A 23,464-nucleotide genomic window follows, 5' to 3' on the forward strand; every position below is an offset into this window, starting at 1 on the left:
CACTGGCCTAGAGGCTGTGACCTTTTCGATTTGGGTAAAGCTGAACTGGAGAAAATGCACTCAGTTAAGGAAGGGGTTAAGAAGTCTTTAATCCAGATTACCCTGCATGTTCTGGCCCTGTTGTAGGTTCATAGGGAATCTGACATACCCAGATGCAAAACTCCTCACACAAAAACCGCACATGGTCCAAGAATCCTCCCTGTGACCTTCCTCCCGTGATGCAATAGCACTGACTCCGCCGTATTTGCCGGATGCAGATGGGCTGTAAACGCTGGCAGGCCTGCGAGGAGCCTGACTGATTGGCCTCTGTCCAGCTGAGAAATGTCCCGACCACATGAACACATTCAAGGTGAAAGACTCGGTGATGTAGTGGCTCCGGTGAGGGGGACCCAGCGACCCCGGCCTGTTCACAGCACGTTCATGTGTGTGACTGCGGCGCTCCAAGGACTCCTCTGCGGAACCTGACGGCACGCGCGCATATATCCAGCTTTACGGCCTCCGCGTCCTGTGCGCTATTACGAGTCGCCTGTCACCCGATAGCAGCACCCGAGAGCGCGGGCTGATTATATTTTGTAAATTGATCCTCTATCCTCGTATAAGGCCTTGTAGAGTAGTTGTATTCGTGTGTGGCAAATCGGAAATTATGCGCGCGCTCCTCCAGATGACAAGCGTTTTCAGTAAACAACGTGACTGAGGCGCGGCACGAGTGTGGAGACTTAGTGCTGTCAAAGAGAGAGTCATCTCCGCAGCCTCATAAGTGACAATGTGAGCGAATGGTGCACTCAGACGACACGATCTGCTGTTCGAGATATTGGTCGATATGTTGCCTTTTCTTGTTGTGTGTTGTCTCCCTGCCACAAATTGAGATCGTCTTTTACTTGTGGCCATTAGCTACATGGGAGTGCCTGGGTGATGATGCTGAGCTGAAAGTGTGTGCCAAGACACTGTGCTTGTGGATTAATAGTTACCACAGTCCTGCTCCGGCGACTGCTCCTCTCCGTCTGACTGACTGAAGACCTGCGGAGGAGCGGGAGCGTTCACGTCTAAACAGATTAATGGGGCACGTCAGGCCTTCAACGACAGGGGCACCTCAGCAGGGAATGCCACTCGCCGAGATAATGCTCCCCCTGCGCTGGAGCATGACTTACTGCATATGAGCTCCCGTCCACACTCCCAGACACTTGGAGCCATCTGGACACTGCTCCTGTGCTGCTGGTCGCCCTTCATCCGCACATACCACTGCATTAGGCCCTGCTGTCGCTGGTGCCACGGCCGCAGCTGCCAGAGTAAACACATGGCCCTGTGCTGCGGGCTGCGGGAGAATCTGTGAGAGAAAAGGCACATGACGCTCAGCGCTTGCCGCTTCAGCCGAGCGTCAGCCACTCCAGCGCTCCGAGCTGACAGTGCGGCGCTGCAGATGTGTGACTGCGTTCTGCTCGGCTGCCCCACGCTCTCTCCTCCGCCTCTCATCCTCCCGCTCATTCTGCCTCCGACTGAGCTGGCTCCCTCTTGGCCGCAGGGGTGTATTCAGCCTCTCCGCGGCGTTGCGGGGGAGGCGGCGGTGCCAGGGGAGGGGAGCGCTGGCTCAGAGCCCCGGTCATGTGCTCTGTGTTGTGTTGTTGCTGCTGTTTCGTCAAGGAGGAACCCTGCCTGTCTTCGGGAACACATTTTACACACGTAGCCACAACACAGCTGAGAGCCCACACCATCCTTTTCGACCTCCAGAGCGCAGCAGACCCACCCATCTCCGTATAAATAGTCTCGTTAACATTCGGCTCTTATCACTCAAAGCGTAAACAACAACTGTAACACGCCTCGCACACTGCTTCTGCTTCTGCTCCTGCTCCTGTGAGTATATTGTGACTCGCTCAGACATTAGGCATCATGTCTCCGGTCCACTGCAGTGTGAGGGCTGGAGGGCATCCTGGTCATTTGCTGCAGTTCACTCTTGGTCTATCTATCCTGTGATTCATGTGAGGAGAGTAACTGCTTATCATCTAATTGGCCTAATGAGATGGAGGAGCGAGGGGGAGAGCAAAGACGAGGGTGTGTCAGTGCTCTGCTGTGTATTATCATATATCAACTGCATATTCATGTTTCACATTTGCAGCTTTTGCCCAAAATAGAGAGCATGTATCTGGGGCAGTCTCCCACCCAGATACATAGAAGGGGCCTTTTCTCTTTGTATAAGTTGATACGAGCGGCAACCCCTCCTCTGTCTACAAGGTAACACACTTGAGGAAATGAACTGTAGCCGGCTAACTCTGTAAAGGTCACTCAGGGTTCGGCGCTGACAGGGGAAAGTCCTGCTCAAATATAAATGTTTCGGAAATGACAAGTGAGAAACGATGAGTGTGTTCAGGAAACCGTGAGCCCTGGAGTTGTCCTTCTGAGAGGTGCACACATCCATTAGATTCAACAGAGCTGCTCTGGCATTCACGTAAACAGTGTCACAAGAGCTTCGGTGCAGGTTACATATACTTAACACCTTACTGCCTAACACCACAGTTTGTTCTTTTTAACTTGCTGCTTTCCCTGATTGTCAAACTGAGAACCGAGAGAGGAAACTGAATTCCCCCAAATGTGCCCTTTTTACAAAACACTCGCTGAAGGAACTGGATTGCACTCTACACTGGAATAAAGTTAGGTGCAGGAGCTTTAATAATTTATTTCATCATTATCAAGGTCAACACATGACTCACCCCGATAAGGAAAGGTATTCAAGTCTATTTGATTTACCTCAACGCTGGGATTGAGTGCAAATACGACATTATATGAAGTAATAAAAGTACACGGTGCATTGCACACATTAACATTCACTTGGCTGCAGCAGTTGTAGTAGAAGGTTATACAAAGCTCCAACAATGCCCTACAAATGCTGTAATTGGATGCACTCTTGATAAAATGTTCACAAAGTAATAAAAGTCCTGTTTTGGAGTGTCTCCAGAATGCAATGAGTGTGTCCTTGACAAATGTTAAATCACTGGTCAAGGTCTGGTCAGGACGGCTCCGTGGCGGACAGTGTTTAGCCTTAATGTAATTCCACCAATGAGACATAAATCGTCATCAGCTTATGTAACATTATTAGTTTTGACTAATGCTTGATGACAGATGGTGCAGAGTTTGTAAGTTGTGTTTTTCTAAGTTATGTCAAGACGTTTATTGTTTGTGTAATTTGTGTACAGTATTGACCAAAATCAATCGATCAATGCAGTGTTTGTAGAATCTTGGGCTAAAGAAAGCAGTCGAACCCACAGTTTCAATGTTTGCCATTAGCGAGGGCCGCAGTAATGTAGAAACTAAATAGTATTCTGTGTCCATGAGTTATTAAATGTAAAAGCTGAAAACCTTGCCGTTTTGATGTCCGCAAACCTGTTCGCAAATGCATTTGATTCTCTTTAGTTTAGCAGTTCACATTTCAATTTTCTCTCAATTGTTGATGCTCCAGAGCGTGGTAATGTGCACCTTCAATTGCAGCTGTTTCAGCAATTACAGTACTTTTTCCCCAAACCGTTCAAAACCGATAAAAGTTAGTAATTCCTTTCATCTGCTCGACTTCATGCTCTGTGACGAAACCTCTCAAGAGAACAGAGTTTCAGAATGAAGGTGACATTTGATTTTCTATTGGCACAATCTTATGAATGCGTTGCACAGTTAGGGGGTAATAGACTGGTGAGATTGTGCTTGTATATGTTTCCCCCCGTATTTGCTATTGGCTTTGAATCATCTGGTTATTTACCCCCTGCAGACCCAGACGTTTATGGTGCACAGCCAAAATACAGTTTGATCCTCAGTGTTTAGATAAACGTTGATATGTGGCTGTCAGCGTTATGAGGCCTAATACGTTTAGAGCCAGGGGAGACGGGCCTGAGCTGATGTTTGTGAATCAGTGGGTCAGTGGGTCACATTGCTACAGTGGACACGGCCAACAACTGCCTCCTCTGAGGCTCAGAGAGGAGCTCCTGAAGGCACTGCACACACACTACAAAAAGGAAATCTGTCAAGTCAGTTAAAATGACTTGCAATCACACTAGTTCCTCATTTTGAGGTGTTTTGACAAGTTAATTCATGTATACTGCAAAAAGTAAATATTAAGCATTGACTTAAATGACTTGAATTGAGGAAATATATATATTTTCACTAATTTAGACATTTTTCCTGATCGGACCAAGTTTACTTTGCTTGTTTGAGGACATTTCAGACTGGTTCTAAGGTAAATCTCGCTTGAAATAAGAAAGTAAAATTGCCAATGAGATAAAACCAATTTTCTTACCCCATTGGCAAAGAAAATTACCTGAAATAAGGACAAAATGTATTGAAATGAGTCAGAAACATCTCAGAACAAGTGAAATAATCTAGGACAAATGCCCAATAACAATTTACCTAGTCAAAACAACAAAAACTTAGATTATTATGCTCAAATTGAGATGTTTATACTAATCTAGTTAATTACTTTTTGCAGTGTATGAAGCCTCCCTTAGTGCCACTATAACTCTGTTGTATTTGTGGCCTTAGTATCAGGGTTTGTTATTTATTTATTATGTATTGATTGACCTTTATTTAACCCGGATAGTCCCACTGAGATTAAGAATCTCTTTTTCAGGGGAGTCCTGGCCCCAGAGGGGAAGCTAATGTACATGTTTTTTAGTGGTAGGGGAAACAGGAGCACCCGGAGGAAACCTACGCAGGTGGGAGTCGAACCCGGGACTTTCTAGCTGTGAAGCACGAGCACTAACCGCTGCGCCTCCGTGCCGCCAAAGCATGTTGCAGATCTATCCTTTTATTAATCTATACTTTATTATTTTATAATGATGTTTTAAGGCGTGGCAAACCTCTCACTTTATTTTCAAAAGCAGCTCCACTTCCTGTAGTAAATCATTTCAACCATCAAGTGTTTTACTTGTGTTTACATTTACTCAAAGATGAGGACATTTCTGCTCAAATATCCCAACTTTACAGGTCCCTCATCTCTTATTAGTGTTTTGTTTGACTGCCCATACTTTGATCCAGACTTTTCTTTTCCTCTTTTTTTATTGATATTAATTTTAAAGTTTTTTTCTGATACTTACGTACACTTGGAAAAATATACAGGTAAAACCTCTCATAAAAAGGTCAGCATTCTGAGTGTAAGTCATTTTCAGCCGACGGATATCCATTTTTGTGTGGTGCTGATTACAGGAGGAGGTCCCTAGAGAGCGCTGCACACACAGAGCACAGACCCGCAGATACCGAGCGGCACCTAGAGACCGACGCTGTGTTTAAACTCCATTACCAGGACAGACTTCTAATTAAACCAACATTGTAATTAGGATTTGAGCTGCCGTGAGGAGCAGGAGTGAGATCAGGCACTTATACCCGGAGATATATTTCAACAACCATCTGTAATATCTTTATCATTTATATCAATGCATTTATTTGACCCCGTGTCATGATTCCTATTTGATAATGATTCATGAGCACGTATTAGATTTGTGATATACTTCATAGTGAATGTTTTAAACACGTCCAGGAGAGATAACTTTTGAGAGAAATCTGCGTCACTAAAACAGATGCATTTCAGAACATGTTTGTTAAAATTTATGGTTTGCAGGTTTTCTATAATACGGCCCACCAGAGAGAGATTTCAAGTTCATTTGCCAAGGATGTTGCATTACTAGTATACTTTGCAGCGTTTTTGATTTGCTAATTGCCCCCATTCACACAGAGCTCGCCTGTCCCGCCCACCTAGGAACTCTCATCCCTGAAGTTAATTTCCCAATTCACTTTTCCCCATAGACTTTTCGGGAAAAAAAAATGAATCTGCTACTGCTTGTACTTGCGTGTAGTGTAATTCTTTAAAGGGACTATACGGAGTTTAAAAATGTTACATGTTCCAACAATGTCCTAATGTGTAGAATGAGCTCAGACTTATTCACCACAACTGCCTCTAAAATCCTGAACCTCAAAAAGGTGTTACTTCGGGTCTGGTCATGCACGAGCTTAATATAGAAGGTGCAGTTACATGTATGACCTGAGGTGGCAGTAGTGAGTATAAAATGGCTAACTTGCATCTAGCCCCTTTAAAATGAAAGACAATTTCCATCTCTTGCAAAATATGCAATGCTTTCATAACTTTTCAGTTTACAAAGTGTTGGATATATAAATATTCTAAATGAAAAACAAACAAAACAATAGGGGTAGGTGGAAAACCGCCATATTAATATACTGTATATAATATTAATATTTACTCCACTGCCTGACCAAAAAGAAAATAAGATCACATGCTCTAATACTTTGTTGGAGCGCTTTTAGCTTTGATTACAGCACACATTCACTCTGGCATTGTTTCAATAAGCTCTTGCAATGTCAAAAGAGCCTGTGTTCAGATTTTCACCAAGATCTTGCATTGACGATGGGAGAGTGTGACCACTGCGTAAAACCTTCTCCAGCACATCCCAAAGATTCTCAATGGGGTTCAGATTTGGACTGTCAATCTGCCAATCTATCTCATGCTCCATGAACCACTGTTTCACAATCTGAGGCCGATAAATCCTGGCAAGGTCATCTTGGAATATACCTGTACCATCAGGGAAGAAGAAATCCATTGATTGATTGGAATAAGCTGGTTATTCTGGATGTTCAACTGATCTCATTCTTTGGGAAAATAGTGTCGCTGAACCTAGAACTGACCAACTGCAGCAAAAGCAGATCATAACAGGTAGTTTGATCCAGGTAGTCACTGTTTTTTTTTTTTTCATTTATCACGAAGAAACTGCTTCCATTTTTCTTTTAAACTTTAAATACATGTTTTTCCAACCCAAGTCTGGAAAAAATGAATGGGTTTTGAGGAAGGCGGGACTATTGGGCTCCTTTGCGATTTTGATTAGATGATAAAAAAACGGGGTTTGTTAATAATTATGTTTTAATCCTTTGTTTCCGTGTTCTCTTCCAGCGGCAGACGGCGTGCCAGTCCAGAAGGATGGGGAACAGGTCAGTGTTTAACCTCTACACACATGGGATTTTTCCAAAGCGTTCTGGAGCTCTGGAAAAATGGCATTCCCCGGCGGCTCACCACTCCCCGGGGGAATGTAGCTGCTGCTTTTAAGTCCGCCTCCGTGTGAGGAAAACTACTACATGCGGCTGTAGTGTGTCCGCTAGTTTACCAGAGGAGCAAGTGCCATGTTAACATCAGTATTTCTCTCTGCACTGTCTCCCAGTGGGACAAACAGTCGCCCATTCTTTTGACTCATCGCTTCACGCTTAACGACCATTCTCAAAACATCCGCTCTTACGCTACAAAAATGGATCGCTAGATTGGTGAAAATGTCTTGAATTTGGAAACTAATCTGGATTAGTTTTGACTGGTGCAGGACTAGATTACTGAAGTTAAGTAATTTCACTCAGAATAATTGCATTGTGATTGTGAGTCTGATAGGTACGATTATTGTCAGCTGAGAGTGTTGAAGAGACTGTGCGACACCAGATTGTTATGGCAAGTTGATAAACCCAATTCTTAACTCGGGCTGGATACTGTTTTTTAGATACCAGTAGTTTAACGATACTTGGTTTTCGATATCGATACCTGAGCAATACTTTTTCCGATACCTACACTAAAATATTTGTCGTCTATAACCAGAAAACAGTAGCAATAATGTTTGGAAAATATGCAAATTTACAATTTCGGGTTTATCTCCAATGTCAGGAAAATGTGTGAAAAATGGGGAATAATTTGGGGAAAAAAAGTGAAAATTGGGCAAAAAATGTGTTTAAAAAATTAGCAAAAATTAGGGGGGGGGGGGGGGGGGGGGAAATGGAAGAAAGAAAAAATAACAACAAAAAAAGTTTTTAAAAATGGGAAAAACTGGGTTAATATTAGGCAAAAAAAGTAAAATTTTAAAAACAAATTTAAAAAAAATTGGGCAAAATGTGAAAAAAATGTAATTCTATCCCTGGACCAACAACATCAAACCTTGGATCTAAAGATATGAGATCTATTTTCTGTACCTGCCTTCAATACTTTTTTTTCCGATACCAGTAGAACCTAAAAAATGTTTTGACACCATACTGGTATCGTTTAATGGTGCCCAGCCCTATTCTTAACAAACTTTAATAGACTTCTTGATACTTTGTTGTATTAAAATAAAAATCTAGGTTTGGACGTTTATTATATATTTGGACTTTTCTTCCCAAAACCTGTGCTACTCCCCTCATATAGACATTATTTGTGTGACTTTGAATTTCAATCCACTTAAATATCAGTCAGAAATATCTTGATGCAAAAAATATCGTAAGTAAAACAAATCTTGACGACTCTCAGACTAGTATTTCAAATTCAAGTCACTTCAGCAGGTCTAGACATTCATTTCTTTGCTTCGCACGCTCTCTCTCCCCCTTTTTTCTTTTGTCTTTCCTGCTTCTTTTACAATTAAACCGATCCGCGCCATCGAAGACACAGCAGAGGAAACCATTTTGGACTAAAACGCGCCGCACCGAGCACCTATTCCATCATTTATTTATCATGCCCCAGAATGCCCTTCAAGTAGAAAAAACAGCACACACACACACACATACACGGCCATCTTGAGACTGTCAGGGCTATTGGAAAACGCATAGAAAAAGCTGCTTCGAGGGCCTCAGCTTTACCAGTCAAGTGTGGTAAATCTCTCTTTGCTTGCATGGGCTGTTGTGGAGGGAGCGGGGCGGCCTGTGCAAACTGAGGAAGAGCAACGCTAGGGAAAATGACTCAAAGTACATATACAGCATGTATCTGGATCTGGGTATTGGTTGTTTGGCTTTTTCCAAGATATTTATGAGTTGTGTTTAATAGTAGTGATGAGGTAATTAAGTATTCAGTTACATCTGTCCTGGGGCTGACTCATGGAAAAGAGCTGCCAATCTGTGCCAACGGCGTCTTCGATGATCGTAGTGGCGTCTCGTGTCACTCATGTACGAAGTGACACTGTAAAAAACATGGACGCAGCATTGCTATTAGCTACAGGTAATGAGGGCGGGCTCCAGAAGTTCCTTGCTGTAATGGACCTTCCATTAAAACGTTTTTGTCCCTCTTTAAGTCATGATTGAACACAGGCTTGTTATTCTTACCTCCATGTGTTTTGTTTTAACACTCAAGCACAAATTTGCTTGATCTTCTTCATGAATTCAGTCAGCCTGCGCTGAACACTATGGGTAAAGTCACCTTTGTTTTTCTTTGTGTAATTGTATATTTTGTATTTTTCAAATGATCCCAGGAAGAATAGCAGCAGCTTTACTGTGGCTAAAACCCTAATTTTATCCATCGCTGGTCTAGTCTATGCTCACATACACTTTCATAAACAGGAAATATGTAAGTGCCCAAGTTTAAAACGACCAGCGGAGCCACTGTTCCCCAAATAGATTCAAATAGTTTGCCAACAAAAGAATGAAGTTCCACTTGATTGGTCAATTTCTAGTAACATGGAATTTTGCTTTGTTATTTAAAGCAGTATTAAGTAACATATCATGCCCCTAGAGGCCGTAAGCGCCACTGCAGGTTTCGTAGCATTTTGCTTCTTTTTTTTTTACATATTAATTGTCTGTGCGAGTAAATACAACACTGACAGAAAAGACAAAGGGGGAGAGGGATATTGTACATCCAATAACACAATGGAGATATTTTTTTTTGAACTTGTGAATACTGTTTAAGTGGCACGAGCCCGCAGTTAGCTTTGCCCTTTTAGCCTTTTAGCTTCGTCTTCGTGATTCCATTAGTGTATATTGGGGCAATTGAGGTTTTCTGGCCGGAGACACCAGGGGGAGATGAAAGACCCCCCAATCATCCCATCAACACTTGTATTACCCCCAGAGGGACTACGAAAAGGATTTATTAAGGTAAACAAGTTACTTAGTACTGCTTTAAAGGGACTATATGGAGATTAAAAATGTTTAAATTATGTATTGCCTCTAAAATCCTGAACTGTCACTCAAAAAGTTCTTAATTCGGGTTCAAATTGCCGTCATGAACGAACTTAATATAGAACCTGCAATTACGTATAAGACCTGAGGTGGCAGTAGTGAGTATTAAATGACCGACTTGCATTTAGTCCCTTTAATATACATTATTCTGTCAAGCTTATGCAATAAAAGTAATATATAACGTCGTCCAGTGGTTTTGCAGCGTAGCAAATGTTTAAAAAGGAATTGCCATATTAATGGGCTTCTTGAAAGTTGAAGACGATTTGTCTCTCATCCAAGACGTTTATTCAGTTCTGGATTGCATCTGGTTTGGAAAATAATGCTTAAACTTCCTTAATGGATGAGTTGGAGCTGTCAATCGTAATGACCTGGGGTGTGTTGCATGCTTAGTGGTAAAGAATAAAATCAACTTGCTATTTATCATATTGGGTAATGCCGTACGATTTCACCATCTCACGTAGCCCTCGCTCTGGCTCTCAGGCACTATATGTTTTGGCTTGCATTTTTTGAAAACCTTTGCTACAGTAAATCGTGTCAAAACTAAAACAGAAAGTTGAACATCCTAAATTAAAGTCAGTTTTTCATGTGGATATTATTTTACAGCGTGAGATGGCAGGAGGAGAGGGAGGCTGTGAGCTCTGAGAGTAGAATTACAAGCAAAGGAATTGAAGTAAAGAACGGGAAGAGAGAGAAAGAGCCTGCTATCGATTAACATGAGCGAGCTGGATAGAGTTGTGATGGAGATGTGCAGTGCATACTATCCTGCCACTGCTTCACTACAGAGTGGGCTTGGATTTCATATAGTCTTCGCGTCGCACACTGTTACACAAATGGACATAATTGTGACACCGCTGGCGACGTGAGAATGACACGAAGATTAAAATTCAGTTAATAATCGGAGGCAGGATTCTTGTACCCCCCACCGAGTATATTGTAAAAGCAGTGATTTGTCCGTGTCTGCGTCTTGTTACGAAACATTTCACTGGATTGCAAGCCCACAAGAGCGCGCCGATTTGTTTGGAGTTGTTGATGTTGCAATTATGCATAGTAACCCCCTCTTTGCACAACATAAATTTGTGCGTGTGAAGAATCGGGATCCAATTCGGCTTCCTCCCTCTGTCACGGCCTGAACAGGAAATCGAATGCAGCAGCTTTAAGGCCATGTTGACATTAGCAATAACTACTGGCCTAATTCAATAACACTGAGCACTTTAGGCACTCACAGCCGCTTTACAGTCGGATGCATATTTTATCCAGTCCACACAGTCCCGCTTGGTGACAGAGGCGCAGACATTCTTCTTCTCACAGTGGGAGCAGTGACTTGCTCATGGACACTCCGGCACTTGGGCGTATCTTGATGTCTCCACAAACGCAGACTTTTCTACAACCGTATAAAAAACTATCTCTGTCCACACGAAATACTTTTTTGCAGAACTGATGACACAACGTTCCATCTCCATAAACCACGTATTTCACCATTTATTGGTCAAACTAATAGAGTTCAACATTGTTTTAGTAGAATATAAGTCAAATAAGTGAGTTTGTTTTGTACAATGCAAAGATAAATAATTAAACTGATTTCAGCTGATCGCGTCATGGAGAAGCGCTGCTTTGGCGTAAACCCCAGGGCTGAGACATGACCCTGATGCTGTGGACCAAAGATAAATGTCTAAGCCATTAACAAGATAAATCAAAGTACTATGTATGTACTACGTAAAGTATTATGAACGGTAAAGCGAATGTCTGATTGCGCGTACACAACATGCATTAGGGCAGGGCGATACGGCCTAAAATGTATATCAAGATATAAAAAAGAAATATCACGATAACGATATATTTGACGATATAACTGACAATTGACAAATTACTTAATAATCCCAGCCTTATGCCCATTGGGAAGGTTAATTCAGTGATATTTATTCTTTTTTTTTTTTTTAACGACATACTAATTTCCTTCTAAATACGATCTACTCAAGCACAGCCTTCATTTCATTTTACTTTTTAAGCAGCTGTCCCCGTGTTCTACAGTCAGTGTTTATGCTGCTCTGATGGAGCTGAGCGTAGCATCAATTATATCGTGTCCAAAACGATATACAAAATTACAACGATCTCAAAAAATGATATCTCGATAATGATATGTGATACGATATGGCCCAGCCCTAACATGCATGTCAGCTTTGGCTCTGCACTTTTGTGTTTGTGTGTGTCACAGCGCACACACTTAATTACAGCAGATTTTCTATAAACAATCCACAAAAAAAGGTGTCGTGCAGCAGGAGCTCGCCGCTTGTGCCAGAGACAAACCGCATGAATCCACTTTGGCAAATATCCTGAAGAAAAGTCGGATAAAGTCCCTGTGTGTTTCCTGGTGAAGTGCAAAGACAACACTGACGTCCCTCGTGTCCAAAAGTGTTCTTGTGTCCGTCAGATCCAAAACCATGCGAGTCCACTGCGCTCCAAAGGCAGCACACATCCAGCCACTAGGCCACTGCTCCAGAAGATTCCCACATCAAACTGGAGTCGGTGGCGTATTCACAGACTCAAAGCAATACAAAGTAACTTGTTTACCTTTTTGAATCCTTTTCGTAGTCAGAGCATTTGCAAACACATCCGAAGTAATAGTAGCCAGAAGGAAACACATACAAATATCTGTGTAAACTTATAAAAATAGCTAAGTACGTGTGAACAGAGTCTTAGTAGCTTGTGCCAAATTAGCTTGAATCATAAAAATATCTCCGATCTCCTGTCTTTGTGATAAATGGCGGTTCGATGCACACTGCAGAGCTTACCACTGCTTCACTATAGTGGAGGATTAGATTACATTGTCTTGCAGCGCATCGTGGTAAACATTTTTACATAATACTGACACCACCGGGGAGCTCAGATTAACAGGATTTCTGAAATGGATGGGAGTTTTTTTGTTTTTGAGGGAATAATGTGACTAGATTTAAATCCAGCTGTATGAATAATGGCTGCCCTGATATATTATTGAAGCATTGGTCACATTTAGTGCGTAATATTCACAGTCGGTGGCGGCGCTGAAGTCACAGCCGCCCTGGGGTCGGCTGAAGTGCGAATACCAATTTGCACCTTATGCCTCTGATCACCTTGAATCTGACTCACCACATTCACAAGGTGGATCAAGTCTCTGGTCTAAAAGTGGTGTGAAGTTCCATTCCTTTTACTGAGTTAAGTGGTTTTGAGTCATTTCATTTGTCAGGCTAATGTAAACTACTGTTCAAATAACCGATGAAAAGGTTACAGTGGACGGGCAAATCTCAGAAAAGGAAAAACAGAAGCCGACACAGGATTACATGACTTTATTTTATTATTAATGTTTATTATCTGGTGCCATTGGAGAATTAGAAAGTGACTAAAGTGGCATTTTGTTTAAACAAGTGCATTCTCTCTAGTTTTACACAGATCTTTTTTCTCGACTGGAGCTTTTAATTGTCTTTGTTGCTGTTTTTTGTCAAGTTTTTGTGCTTTGAAGGTTGAAAACATCACAATCACAACGAAGGAGAAGCTTACATTAGTTTTGCTGGTCTTAGCTTTCAAATAAGCCCTTACACTGGCCTATAGGCTGTAAGCTCCAGTCAAGAAGCTTTTAGATTTGTGTAAAGCCAAACTGGAGAGAATGCTCTGGGTTGAGGCGGGGGTTAAGAGGTTTTAAAGTAGCATTTTATTCATAATCCACGATCTTGGGATTATATCATATTTATCTATTCGTTCTCCCAGTTCATACTCGGCCACTCTTACTGAGCACTCCGGAGTGCACTCACTCTTGTTTTGTACAGAAATATTCCACCTCTTTTATTGAAGGCCTAAACGTTAAGTCATAAAGGAAAATACAGGCTTAATGGTGGTGTTTTAAAGCAGCATCAAATGAGTGAACGAGTTAATGAAGGAGGTGAAACATGACTCTCGATTCAGTAAAGTGACTCACGAGTTTTGAACGATTTGTTCAAGAATCAATCACACATCACTGTTGCCTAACAGAAGCTACGGATTTATTAAACTCTTAACCACTGCCTTAACAAAGCACATTTTCTCCATGTTCAGCTTTACCCAAAACTAAAACCTTCTCGTCTGGACAGTTCACAGCCTAGGGGCCTATATCATTTGTTACCACTTTCTTGTTGATTTTTTGTCACGTTTTTGTTGCTTTATTTGTCACCTTTTTGTTGTGTTTTCATTCTCGTTTACGTCTAATTTTCAGCACTATTTTGGTGCTTATTCTCAAGAAGCTTTCAGAAGAAGCCAAAATGTGCGAGAAAATGTGCTTGGTTCAGGTGGAAGTTAAAGCAATACTAAGTAACTCATGCCCCTAGAGGCCATAAGCGGCACTGTAGGTATCGTAGCAAGTTGCGTTTTTTTACTCGTGAGAGTAAATACTACGCTGACAGAAAAGACAAAGGCATAGAGGGTTATTGTACATCCAATTACACAATGGAGATCATTTTTTTCACTCAAACTTGGCTGTAAATACTGTTTAAGTGGCGCTAGCCCGCAGTTAGCCATGCCCATTAGCCCGTTAGCTTCTTCTTCGTGATTCTATCAGTGTGTATTGGGGCCTCCGACCCTCCAATCATCCCATTAACACTTGTATTACCCTCAGAGGGACTATGAAAAGGATTTTTAAGGTACCCAAAAGTGGGGATGCAACTAAGCACTGTTAATCGCAATAGAATAGAAATCGTCTAAATCACAAAGTTTTGTCCTTGGGTAAGACACTTCACCCACCTTTCCTCCAGAGTTTGCGTACGTTGGTGTGTGAATGAGAGTGTGAATGGATGAGTGGTTCTTTTATGTAAAGCGCTGTGAGTGCCTCATGCAGGTGGAAATGCTCTGTATAAATTGAGACCATTACCATTTACTGGTCAGGCAGTGTATATTATCCTCTTTCTCCATAGGGTGTTATTATGTATAAAACTATAAATGATTCTTGTATTAGTTTAGTAGTTCATATTTCAGCCTTCTCTCAAATGTTGATGATCTTGAGATGTTTAAAATATGTACTGTGAACCGAATGTTGCAATCACAATCACAATCTTGCCAGAAAAATATAATATTTATCCAAAGTGATGTTGCTGTGGAGCTTAAAGGTGCTATATAAAACAGTTTGACAATTTGCTGCTCTTTGCAAATCGTGAGATATAATTGTTTCAGTGTTAAGCCGATTGTTAAACAACAGAGCATTGTTGTCCGGTTTCCCCGGATGAAACGGGTGTTTATTTTATCAGTGAAATAAATGGCGCTGTCGGCCTTGGGTGTGTAAATCAACAGTGTCCTTGGTTCAGCTCGTGTCAATCGGGCTGATGGAGTGACACAGGAGGCGGCGCTGCTGCTTATCGCGCCCGTAACATGTGAACACATGTACGAGTTTGCCCAGACCTCCCCCAACAACAGATACTGCAAGTGAATAAATAATAAATCAATCAACGTTTGTTTATAGAGATCGCGCTTCAGGAGACCAAAGTGCCTTTCTAATTAAGTTGAAACAATTTAAAATCAAGTAGCAGTTTTAGAGAAATGAAATCTGGAAAAATGTTTAAATAAAGGTAAATTTAAATGATATGATTCAGACAATTTGAGTCGTTTTGAGAAATACTGCTTGTTCGGGAGACTCTGTCCTGTGACTCCTTGAGCAGAGTAGATTGGTAGGTGAGGTTTGTTGATCAGCAATCGTATACTGTATGGAAACTGAACACACTGGGCGCCTCACTGCAAAAAGGTCACGGGTGTGATTTCTGTTTGGACCATGTTCTCTCTGTGTCTGTGCACATTCTGTTGAGAGGGAGTAGCATCTGGATGAGTGCCGCGAGAGTGAGTGAGTGCTTAGTGATGGTCGCAGAGTCGGTTGGTAAAGTTGTGAGCAGGCGCGCTTCTGTCAGTCTACCCCAGGGCAGCTGTGGCTACATGTACATAACTTAAAATGAAAAATTGCCTTTGTCAAACGCCTTGCGTGACTTGTGTCATATGAAAAGTGCTTTACAAACAAAAGATTAATAAAAGAGATTTAAAAGAATGGCAGGTCATGGACGTAGGATAATATAGGTTTCATTCACATGACGTCACATCGTTGTAAACAGCCATAATCTAAAATCGAGTTGGTGCAGCTAAGAGTCCTGTTGTGGTAACTATGGTAACCGTCAAAATGCTGAATTTTGGACTTGGTTGACGGTTAATATCTCTGTAATGGCTGGACCAGTACACATGAAACAAAAACTGTCACATGAGCTCAGGCAGAGATGGGCAAACTGCGGCCCGTGGGCCAGATCTGGCCCCCCAAAAAATTCAATCCGGCTCTCAACTCTCTTTCCATAATTTATATAATTTTTGGGGCATTTTTCATTTTTCACACAAAATTGTGTGGTGGCATCATAACCATACACTGCCAGAGAGGGCTCAAATATTTCTATGTTGTTTATTTTCTTCATAAAAAAGTGGCCTGCATATAATACAACAAATCTGTTAACAGTTTGAATGAAAAGAGGCAGAGAGAAGAGTATCTGCATTTATCACTTAGTATCACTTTACAGTCTGTTATTTTGTCTTTTTTTAACAATATCTACAATATCTACCCTCAAGCCAGTTCCAGATATAATATAGTGCATTTTGTAAAGTGAGAAAGTTGAGCAGAATTCAGTTCAAGTTATCGTTGTTGCAGCCCTCATGTGGCCCCCCTGAGCTAACGTCAAATTACTGTCATAAAAGGTGATGACAATATTCAAAATGAAGCGCTTGATGTTCGTCAGATGAAAGGACTTTCAGCCGTGAGATGAATGTGGCAGGCTTGTGGATCCAGTCACTTGCAGGGAAAACATTTGAAGCATTTTCTGTTTCTTCTTTCCGAAACTGTGTCTCTCCCATTGAGCTGTATCGTCCTCTATACCCTTCAATTGAAATTATGACATGAGCGAGAAAATCACGAACGCAAACCTTTTCCCCAACTCCACCTTCTAAGCGAATAAATCTAAACAACCTCAAACTTTAGATATGTCTTTTTTTTTTTTTTTCCTCCCACTCTGAATTTTCCCAGTGCGTTTTCCGACCAATAAAAACCCATCCATCATCCGCAGCGCATTCACTTTGCCGCGGCGAGCAAATCTGAACTGATCCCCGCTTTAAATCGCCTTGACGTTTTACTTCTCGACTTGAAAATCCTGAGTATCTGTCTCTTCTTCTTTCCCTGTTCATTTTTCATTTGCATGCCGAATGATTTATATCCCCGCGCCTTGCCTCCCCCCCCCCCCCCCCTCTCTCTCTCTCTTTCTCTCTCTCCCCCATCATCTCCATCCCTCTCCTCCCGTGCACGTCGACGTTTGCTCTCTCGTCTTACTCTCTCCAACCCCATCCCTATTTCTCTTCCTCAGCATGGACGTTCAGAATTTTCATGGGAAGGAATCAATGTAAGTGTCGTGGCATCGTTCCTTCATCTATAGCTTCTTTCGCTTTACTTTTTTTGATTTATTATTGATTTGATCCACGGTTGTAGCTTTGGGCTCTTTCCCTCTCTCTCACCCTCACCGACTCTGCTCTACAGCTCTTTCGATTACCGTTGCAGTAGCAGTAGTTGTAGTAGTAGTTGTAGTAGCGGGCACAAGTACTAGAGCGCAGCAAAAGTTGTAATGGCTTTCTGAACGTAGATACAAGATGTTTTTGACGGTGGATTAACCCTTGCATCCACATCACCTTTCTCTCTTTCTCTCTTTCTAACACGCCTCAATGTCTTCATACGCTCCTTCACTCCTCCTTCGTCCTCCCACACTCCATCCCTTGTTCTTTTTTTTGTTTCACTTCTCCCCCTCTGCAGCTCTCCATGGAAGACACCACATCGATCCTGCCCCGGCTCAAGAGGAACTCAAACGCCTACGGCATCGGGGCGTTGGCTAAGTCGTCTCTGTCAGGTGTGTCAGGTGTGTGTCTGTCATTTCAAGCGGTAACAAAAAAACGCCCCCATGTTGGCTCAGGTACGCGGGTCAGCATGGTACCCGGAAATGGGTTTCCCTTCCCTAACCCCCCCCCCCTCTCTTCTCCCACCCCTTTTCGAATTTCACTTCCCCCTTTTCCCCCCTGCTGTGCTAAAAACACACACATCGTCAATGGCACCTTCCCGGAGTCATTGATGTAAAGAATTCAGCCTCAAGTACAACACATGACGCAGTGCAGTGGTTCTCAAACGGAGGTGTGCGGACGAATGGCTGCTTCTGGTTCCCACTCAGCTAGTTTAGACCGACAGCGTTTGCTTTAGACGTGGAAAAGTCCTTGAAAACCTGGTTAAATCCCTAATCTATGCCCTATTTAGACTTGGTGTCCTGCTCAGAGGCAAGTAGTACATACTTAAATTTACTTAAAGCTACACCGCGTAGAATTTTACCTAATAAATAAAACTGAAATACAAGCATTTACTTTATGACAGATATTTTCATCATTGAACAATTCCTCATAAATGTATAAACAATGTATAAACAGCTTTCCTAAGACATGACTGTAACGTCGTGGTTTAGTCTCAGTACAGTCCTGGTTTAATCTGGTTTAGGCCTTTTTTAGACCAGTTTTAGGTCAATTATAGACACACTGTTTGAGATGGTGTTTGAAAAGGTGCACATTTTCCGTGGTGTTTGAGAATCACTGACACGATACATGTCGCACATTGTCACACTCGGCTTGTTGCTCTAAGTGAAAAAGGTGAGTGTAGTTTTCATGTTCAGTGGCCGTGAAATGTCGTTGGATTTTAGTCTTTGTTGTGTCTTTATACAATTTGAATTCATGTTGAGTGCAGTGTAGTGCAGTGACTTTGTTTTGCACAGTATTTTTTTGTGAAGTGGAGTTTAGTGCAGTGTAGTGGAGTGGTGGAACTGAATCGTCGTATGATTTATTCTCATAATTTATTCATAATATCATCTCCATATTCCACCATCATAGAAAATCAAGCATCCAGGAAATTACAGTAAATTTATGTCAAGCTTGTGGTTCTTTGAAGCCCCAGCTCTTGCTCTTTGGCTATTTATCTCATGAATGGTGGTTAAGTTTGTCTGGTAAGTCTGGTTCACTCCTCATTTAGAGTTCTTGAGGTCTTGGTTTAGTGCAGAGAGCTATTCTACGAAGATGGGTGAACATGTCCTGGATTAGAGCTGTCTTCTTACCTAAGCTGGAACTAAACCTGGTCCAGAGCAGGCTTTGAGCTAAGGGCCTCCAGTTTCCATGGAGATCTACCCTGATAGAAAGTTGTCCAGCTTTGTTGTTCGGCAAAACCAGGGTTAACCATGAATTTACCCCACTGGACCCCTTTATCCCTCTGGTTTAACCTAGCTCAGTCCTCACATTCAGAATACACTCCTTATCCACTGCCTTAACCAAGCTTTACCCAAATCTAAAAGCTTCTCGACTTCTCATTTGAAAGCTACGATCTACAAAACTGATAGTAACTTTTTTGTTTGTTTTTGTCTCTTTTTTGTGGCTTTTTTTGTCATGTTTTTGTGTTTTTTGTTGCTCTTTCATTGCTTTTTTTTTGCATTTTTATCGTGTTTTCGGCTCTTTTTTGTCACTTTTTTGTAGCTTTTTGGCCATTTTTTGCCCCAAAAAAATGGCGAACTTGCTTCCAGCCCCTTTAATCTTTCATTAAATATCGAAGGTTTTTATACCTAGACCAAGGCATTCAACTATTTCACGCTTTTCATCAGCAGAGAGACCCTTTTTCTTTACCATATTGCTTGAAAATGATGATCTGCATAATAAAGTGGAACACCCTTTTTCAGTAGTTTTTCCCTTAACTGAGCTTAACCTGAAAACTAATCATCCCAGGTCTCTGAGATTAATGTCAGTCATAGAGCCCTGAGGCACGATACCATCCATGAGTTTCATTATTTTTTTTACCTTTTTGACACAAAAATACAATTTGCATTATAATTTGGAACGCAGTGTAGAACCGAAGACCCTCTTGATGTGAGACAGGAACGGAAGGAAATCTTTCAGCCACTGTAATGCTCATTTCACTCTGGAAGAATTAGCTGAGGATATTAGCCTGGTTGGGCAATTAAATCCAGTCCTAGTGTGTGTTTACATATAGCAGGCGGCAAACAGGAAAAGGAGCCAGTGCAGTGTAGCAGAGGTGTGAGAGCAATCATGTCAACAAGCCAACCTCTCATTACCCATGCCACTCGGCCACCTCACCCCAATTAACCTGTCCCCTCCCATGATGCACCTGTGTCAGAGAAGATGCATCTGTTTTCCCCCTCCATTCCCCGCCGTCTCTCTAAACAGGCAACGACTTAGCAACGATTTACCACGTCAGCGCCACCTCCGCAGACATTGCAAATTGGATGCTTTTTACACTTTTATGAGGACTGAAATCTGCCGCAGTCATGAGGATGCTTATAAACCCGTCCCAACAGCCTCTGAACACCAGCTCAAACACCAAAATAGCACCAAAATAAGGATGTTTTTTGTTTGAAATATGCTACAATTTTACAAAGAAGATTGCTATGCTCCTTACATTTCCCATCGCAGCTCTTAAACAGTTCAATTCCACAGGGGGATAAAAACTTGGACCGAGTAGAAACAGATCAAACATACCTTTGCGTATCGGTTGTCTATGATGTTAATTACACACAAGATCTGATAAGGATGGTCTTGAGGGAGAGAGAAAAGCGAAACAGCTGCCCAAGGAGGCATAATCTATACAAAAATTTATGTATATATAAAAAAATACGAGCACAATTACTATTAATAGAATCAAATTGTCAACTGAATGAGTGCAATTAATCTCAATGACAGCAGTAACATCGGCAGCACAATATCCTCTGCCACCATCAAGATAACGGTGTTTTAAAACATTCTGAGTCTGTAGACCAGTGGTTCTCAACTGGTGGGTCGGGTCGCAGGAACATTTTCAGTGGGTCGTAAGCCTTTCCCTTTCAATGTTCTGAAAAAGGATAGAAGCACTTCCTAAGTCTTTATAAATCACTGCTATCGAGCTGTTTTGATCATGTGTTCGTCTTTCGAAGGTTATCTAGTAGCACAGCAAGGTTTATCGATATCGAATCACGAGGTTTTGACAACTGCAATAATTTTTTCTGTCTCTGGCTTTTGATAGATGTTCACCAATCAGAACTGATCACAAGTTCAGCTGCAACAGATAAAAGGTCTGAGTTTCCATAAAGCAGATTCTAAAGGGTTTAGATAGCCGCTATGTGACTCCATCCCGGACTTATTATAGTCACGTGGCTGTCCCCCCGAGGTACTCTGAATGTCGGGGAAAGGTGGAAGCCAAACTCCTCCAGAAGAGGACGCTTTCCACTTAAAACCAAATCTTTTTGAAAGTAGATTATTGTGTATTATTCTAATCTGGGGCAGTTTGAGCAACAATATGCTGTGTGACAGTATTCACCTTATTCCGCCCCGCCCACTTTTGCCACTTTTGCATTGCCTCTGCACTTCCGTTGTCCAGTCACTTCCGGTCGAGCGCGAAGCCCGTTCATTTTAACGGAGAACGAGGGAAAATATTCTCTGCTCAAATCTGATGTTTAGTCGATTGATTTGTGTAAAATGGCCAATGTTCATTTGCACCAACATGTCAACACTGCACCGTTTCTCTGGGCGGCCTGAAAACGGCTTTGTTTTCGTGTAGTGACTGATTTTATGTGGACTTCTCCAGTCCCATAACACATAGGAGAAAAGGGGCGGGCACAATTCATGGCGGCGCCCACGCGAGCCCCCGGAATAAGGTGAATAAAGGTCACTCATCATTTTAGCAGTTTATGCATTTAAATGTATCAAATATAAATTGAATCGCAATATTTGTCAGAAAAATCGCTTCTTCAACAATAACTTATGAGAAAATTTTGCAATAGATATTGAAAATTAAGTTCTTATTTGGGTAGTGGCTTGTCATCCTAAAGTGATGCTGGGTCTTGAAGCCAGTTAAGAACCACTAGTTTAGAACCACTGACTCTCAACTGGTGTGGCTTCTGGACCAACCTTCAACACATCATGACAAGCAACCGCCCAAGAAATATACATTTTACTTATATTGTACTTAAAATATTTTGCATGTTAATAGAAAAAAAAAAGTATTTATTTACAGGATTCAGTTGATTTAGGCATAAATGTTTTCTATTAAAAATGATTGAAAAGAGTGTATCTATAGTATCTGTAGGCCTGCGACCCACTGAAAATGGTCACATGACCCACCAGTTGAGAACCCTTGGTTTAGACCACTGATCCTTGTATTAGTATAGCAGTTCTTTTTTTCAGTCCTCTCTCAAAGATTAATGTTTAAAACGTGCGCTCTAAGCTGAAAAACATAAATTGCAAATCTTGGTCTGGAATAATTGCAATTGGATAATGTCTACAAAAGTGGGCTGTACATTCTTCGTTGCGTATTATCCCCTAAAGCAAATGCAGATAGAAAGGGCACGCACACATCCTCAAAGCAGTTTCCCATATCCCATGCTGAATTCATATCTTCTCTCCATCACCTCCACCCCACCCCCCCACCCCACCCCCCCCCACATCCTCTGGTAATGTATTCTTCATCATAATACATTCTCTGTCTTCTGCCCTCTCTCCCTGCGGCTGCGTTCCACTATTGCAGGAGTCTCCAGGACCATGAAGGAGCGGGTCACCAAGCCCACGGCCATGGCCCAGGGCAGAGTCGCCCACATGATTGAGTGGCAGAACTGGGGCATGACCACAGTCGGCCCGGGGTCGCGCATCAGCACCAAGGAGGCCGAGAAGGAGCGGCGGCTAGAGAACGACGCCTACAGCGACCTCAGCGACGGGGAGAAGGAGGCGCGCTTTGCTGCAGGTGCGCATTTGCTGCTACGCTGCAACATGCCCTTAAATTTACTTCAGTTCTGAATATTTATCATGATCTGGGCCAGCGAGCCGAAAGTGACCATTTAGCTTTGCACAACTGTTGGGTAAGAAGTCAAAATTAACTGAAGCAGGTAAACCAAAAAGTGAGGCATGGGCCGAACTAACTCCTCCCCTCAGGAATATTAGCTCTAAAGCTGCTTCTAACTGCACATAGTCCCTCAGTAAAGCTTAGAGTGCCAGCGGCTGACAGAAGGGGACATTGATAAAAGACATTAATAATAAGAAGAATTGAGTCAAAATGATCGGCTCCACAAACGCTCACACATGCACATGCTGTAAATAAGAAGTAACAGCAAATCTGAGTATTGGAAGACACATAACACATAGGCTGATTAAGTGTCAAATTATCATAAAATGAAACACACAGAGATAATTTATGCCTTTGCCTAGATACATGTACTGTATGTGTGTGCAACTATGCACTGCATGACAAAGAGGTGCAGCAGTTGGTTGATAGGACATGGTTCAAACACATGTATTATGCACCAGGACATCTGCATAGCTCAAGTTCAGCGCTGAGTGGACTTAAGCCAGCTTTGAGTAGATTTTTTTTTAAAGGTGTCAGTCATATATGGAGCATTAGCATACATATATTTTTGTTAATTATAAAAAATGTACCCTGGTTACCCTAAATCAGTGGTTCGCAAAGTGA

At 42.0% G+C, this 23,464-nt stretch overlaps 1 protein-coding gene across 2 annotated transcripts in view; it reads left to right on the forward strand.

Annotated features, from left to right (window-relative positions):
* Positions 1–23,464, forward strand: part of fam131bb (family with sequence similarity 131 member Bb) — a 42,321-nt gene that overhangs the window by 12,934 nt on the left and 5,923 nt on the right. The window contains exons 2-5 of one of the 2 annotated variants that reach the window (XM_079561348.1): positions 6,932–6,969; positions 17,307–17,342; positions 17,747–17,849; positions 22,529–22,741. In XM_079561348.1, the coding sequence (XP_079417474.1) occupies positions 6,932–6,969; positions 17,307–17,342; positions 17,747–17,849; positions 22,529–22,741 (390 nt within the window). The remainder of the gene's footprint in view (positions 1–6,931; positions 6,970–17,306; positions 17,343–17,746; positions 17,850–22,528; positions 22,742–23,464) is intronic. The other variant, XM_079561349.1, reaches the window with a different exon arrangement.

Source organism: Gobius niger (genome assembly GCF_951799975.1).
Source record: "Gobius niger genome assembly, chromosome: 8".
NCBI lineage: Eukaryota > Metazoa > Chordata > Actinopteri > Gobiiformes > Gobiidae > Gobius > Gobius niger.